This window comes from Branchiostoma belcheri, unplaced genomic scaffold, assembly GCF_001625305.1.
Source record: "Branchiostoma belcheri isolate BF01 breed outbred unplaced genomic scaffold, Haploidv18h27 scaffold152, whole genome shotgun sequence".
NCBI lineage: Eukaryota > Metazoa > Chordata > Leptocardii > Amphioxiformes > Branchiostomatidae > Branchiostoma > Branchiostoma belcheri.
This window is the reverse complement of record NW_017802958.1, coordinates 168180-172604: the sequence shown is the minus strand read 5'-3', so window position 1 is coordinate 172604 and position 4425 is coordinate 168180. Positions and strand designations below refer to the sequence as shown.

The 4425-nt window shown below is 48.2% G+C and overlaps 1 protein-coding gene across 1 annotated transcript; it reads left to right on the top strand.

The window, feature by feature from the left end:
* Positions 1 to 550: 550 nt before the first annotated feature.
* LOC109465537 lies at positions 551 to 3668 on the top strand. Its single transcript, XM_019762890.1, has 2 exons — positions 551 to 1138; positions 1479 to 3668. The coding sequence occupies exons 1-2, from the start codon at positions 554 to 556 to the stop codon at positions 3666 to 3668; spliced, it is 2775 nt and encodes a 924-aa protein (XP_019618449.1). The 5' UTR covers positions 551 to 553.
* Positions 3669 to 4425: the final 757 nt, after the last annotated feature.

Here is a 4425-nt window from a genome sequence, read left to right as displayed (position 1 = left end):
GACACTTAACAATAAGCTTCTTTATAATAACGTTGAATTAATTTTAACTGTCCTTACGAAAACATCTCCAGATTGAGTAAAACGTCATTTTGAAAAGATACAAATGAAAAACCTCTTTGGGCGAGATACATGCTATGAAATGTATATTTTGATCAAAGACTTTTCTTTTGGTCAATTTTTGTTTCCTTAATTAAGATGTGTCGTAAAGTAGGTGGCTTGAAAATATCCTTGGACAAAGAATGCTTTTGTTCTTTCATGATGACGTCGTTGCGAGGCAACAGCCCTAAATACATGTACAACAAAATTTTCAATCAAAACCTGTAACAATCTGCGTGTTCAGGTAGAATGAATTAGACCATTGCTGCACCACTACGGAGAAAACGGCTACTTTCTGTGCTGTCCAGGTTACTCTACAGCTGTGTATGAACTAACGGTAACATTTTGTAAAATCCTCTGACATATAAGGGATATATGGTAATATTTTAGCCGTCTGTTGTATCTTATTGTTTAATATCGATATTGTTGATGTGTACATCATGGCGGTATAAAGCTGATGGCTATCTCTTTGTTGCTGCTTATGCAGCTGCTAGTGCCATGTGTGGATGCAGGTAGCTGGCAGAGCTGCCGTGAAGTGTCCGTGACGAAGTGTGGTGTAGGTGACAGCCGTAGCGACGGCCACGAGTACCGGTACGACATCGGAGCGTACCGGTACAAGTGGACCAAATACCCGCTTGAAGTAACCAGCTACAATGGCCCCTTCGACACTATAGATTTGGTTCAGAAATATCAATCCTGTCAGATCTGCTCAAACGAAACAAGGCCTGACTCGGGGGGTCCCACTCAGAACCCTTCACTACAAACAAGAACCAACATCATGATCGTTGGCAACAACATCGGCAAGCTTGGCAATGACAAGGCAGAGATCCTCTCTCAGATCCCATGTGGTAGAGATTGCAGGTTGTGGTTTGTGGGTTGTAACCTAACGGCAATAGAGGTAGGGGCGTTTGCTAAGTTGCCACAGGTATCTAAGCTGTTCATCTGGCGGAGCAATGTCCAGACTCTGGAGAACGGCACGTTTGCTGGGATGGAGGGTCTCAAGTATCTGCTGCTCTTGGAGAACAACATCACACATCTGCAGGTGGGATTTTAGCATTGCCATCTATATTTCACCAATATCCTGGTATGTTAATCATATGTCGATGATCGTACTTTTAACTTTTTCTAAAGAAAAAGGTGGCGTTCTTAGCTGTTATGTTTAAGAGCCTGCTAACCCAGTCAAAGATGTATTCAAATCTGACTTAAGTTGTTGGTTCAAGCCCTAGAGCGTCGATTATTTTGTCCCAGACATAGAATTTTGACACGTTTTCTTTTCTCATTATATTTCATTTTCTATGGGTCATATATGAGGGAAATATATTTCTTATATCAATACTTAAATGTTCTTATGCAAAGCTCAGTACTAGTATGATTTGCTGCAGGATGGCTGCTTTCATGGGTTGCCCAGGTTGTCCTACCTCATCCTTGTGGACAACCAGATCCTGACGCTGTCGCCTGGCGCGTTCCTGGGAGTGCAGCCGCGGTGGGTGGACGTAAGTGCCAATCTTATCGCTACTGTAGCACCGGGGACCTTCCAGGCGATCAAGTCCGTAGTATATGTCCGCGCTGTTGAGAACAAACTGCGCTCGATCGGTGTGGAGATGTTCTATGGGCTTGAACGGCTGAAATCCCCGAATCTGGAAGGGAACAGAATCTCCCACATTGCTGAGGGCGCGTTCCACTCAAACACGAACATGCGCTTCTTAAATCTGGCGAGAAACAGGCTGACCTTTCTGTCTGGTGGTTGGTTCAAATCGTTTCCAATCCATGTCAACGTGCGTGGAAATGCGATTGCCGCCATGTCGCTGGAAGGTAGGGAGCAAAAGTTCATGCTTGTCTCACTGGACAATCCGCCGCGCTGTACATGTGCGAACGATTGGCTGTACGACCCCGAGGGGATGGGTCCGTTCAAGTTCAAATGGCGTTACGCAAGAGTGATGCGGGTCCCCTCCACAGCAAGCTGCCCCGCCTCGCCCATGATGACAAACCCTCCCGCTCCGGTCAATCCCAACGGATTGCCCTGCCCTGTACCGCTGGTCGAGGTTACGCATGCTGAGCGCAGCGCCGCGTACACGTACGAAGCCGCTGGCGACGTGTACTGGGAGCAATTGCCGACAGTGACCTTTGCCTTCCCTGACGGCTTACACCACACACTCGACATAACATACGACACAAACACGACCACACACGACAGTCTCCCGACAGGCAACCTAACCGTGAAAGTGGTGACCGACCTAAAGGCTGAGGGCTGGGTGAAATGTAAGGGACCAGAAAACCTGTTGGGGGACTCAGGAAACCACAGCCTGTGTTCTAACTACATGGGGAAGTCCAGCTTCACCCTTTGGCTTGAGACCGCCGAGCCCTTGTCCTTCGGGAACACCACTTGTACGGCTTCTTCGGAAACTGGATCCGACACTGCCGTCTTCGCGGTGAGCGCGCGCGCACACTATGACATGACAACACTACATGTAACCGAACTGACATTCCTCAACACGACACCATTCTCAGTCAGCATCAGCACTACACCACTGTCCATTGACATCAGCACTACACCGCTGTCCATTGACATCAGCGATGATGTACATCTAACGTGGTACATCGTGTGGGCAGCTCTGGGCGGGTTGTCGGCTGCTGCGGTAGGGGTTTGGGGATGTGCCATGGCCAGTTGTATCAAGCAGAAGCTCAAGCGCAATGTTCCTGATAACGGTGCAGGTCCATCCCGCAATGGCAACCAGATCGCTGCCTGCTCCATGTGGCCCCTTCCAGGTGGCAACTCGGAGGAGTCAGTGATCAGTCCGTACGCTGAGGGGCGTTTGGAGGATCACGACAGTTTAAATGATTCAGAGTCTGTCATCAGCCCTTACGCTGAGGGTGGTTTCAATGACCATCCTGACTTGCGCAGGGCCGATTCTTCGCAGTCAGAAATCGCCCCGTACGGGCTGGCGAAGCTCTGCCCAGCGTACCGTGCGGCAAGCCGCCCCCGCGCGCACACACACCCCGTGCCGTCCCGCCCGTACAGCACCGAGCGCCCCCGTCAGAAACCAAACAGGGCAGGGGCCGTCCTGGCTGCCTATAGCCAAAATGGTCGCGACAAGTCCGACCAAAGTTGCTACAAGCACCCCTCCATTCTCCCCAACCCGGGTACCACCAAGTCCTCGGCCTACCAGCAGAATGCGAACGCCGTCCAGCGTGCCCACAAGGCGCCTTGCTACAACTCCCCTGCCCTGGTCACTGATCTAAAGCGTACCCTGTCCAACACATATGACCAGCATGACCCTAGCGAGGCAGTCTGCAACTCCGCAGCGTCCCCCGCGGCCAATACCTACCAGCCCGCCGCCTCGCCTGGTAGTGAGACCGGTACTCAGTCCGCCATGTATGATGAAAACCATCCTAGCCAGGCCGCCACCGGTGGGGCAAACAGGTACGTCTGTCCCTCCCCTGCGGCCGGTGCTGGCAGGTCTCAGGCAGGTACCTACTGCCAGAATGACCGCAGAGAAGCAGTAAACAACACTCCAGAAAACCCCGAGACAAACAGCTATGAACCGGCGTCCGCTAACTGTCACATTCAGTGAGTACAGAAGAAAGAAATCGATGAACGAAGTTTGTCCGACATCTTTCAGTGCAGTGTTTACTGGACCTTTGGATAAAATCATCCCTCCAAACGTTAACGTTGAAATTTGAAGACAATCACAGCAAATTTCACATTTCTACCAATTTGATTTTGACTTATAGCTGTCATCAGATCAAATACATGTAGTATGTGACACAACTTGTTGATTTTATTACCTTATAATTAGGCCGATCTGGTTATGTTTCATGGCACATTTGCTATTTCGGAGAGTAGCGTAATAACTCAAGAAGTTGTGGGTGGCTCTTTATGATATTTGGTATGTTGGTAGGCATTTTGTTTGAGACTTTAGGAGAAGGGGTTGACGGGTAGCCATGTCTTTTGGTATGCAGATAGTCTAATAACTTACTATTTACATAATCAGTTCCTTACTATTCAAGTCCCAAGGTTATTTGCACAATTGGGGACGAAATTCCATGCGTTCCATTATAAAAGTTGTATGCTTTCTTGTAAAAAAAGATTTTTGAATGATTTTATAGCATGCACTCTGACTTAAAGGGGGGGGGAGGTAACAAAGCGTCATGACTTTTGGTATGCAGATAGTTTAATTATTATTTCACAATCATGTTCAGTTCCTAACAAGTCCCGACATTAATTGCATAGTCTAGAAATAAATTCTTTGTGTTCCATCATAGGAATTGGATGTTTTGTTGGAAAAATGCAATTATACATTATATCATAGCTACCTGACTTTGTATGAA

Bases quoted from the DNA above. Each gene is read 5' to 3' on its own strand.
- LOC109465537 (XM_019762890.1), top strand. From the start codon at position 554: ATGGCTATCTCTTTGTTGCTGCTTATGCAGCTGCTAGTGCCATGTGTG. The intron at 1,139-1,478 runs GTGGGATTTTAG...GATTTGCTGCAG, and splicing joins ACAACATCACACATCTGCAG to GATGGCTGCTTTCATGGGTT.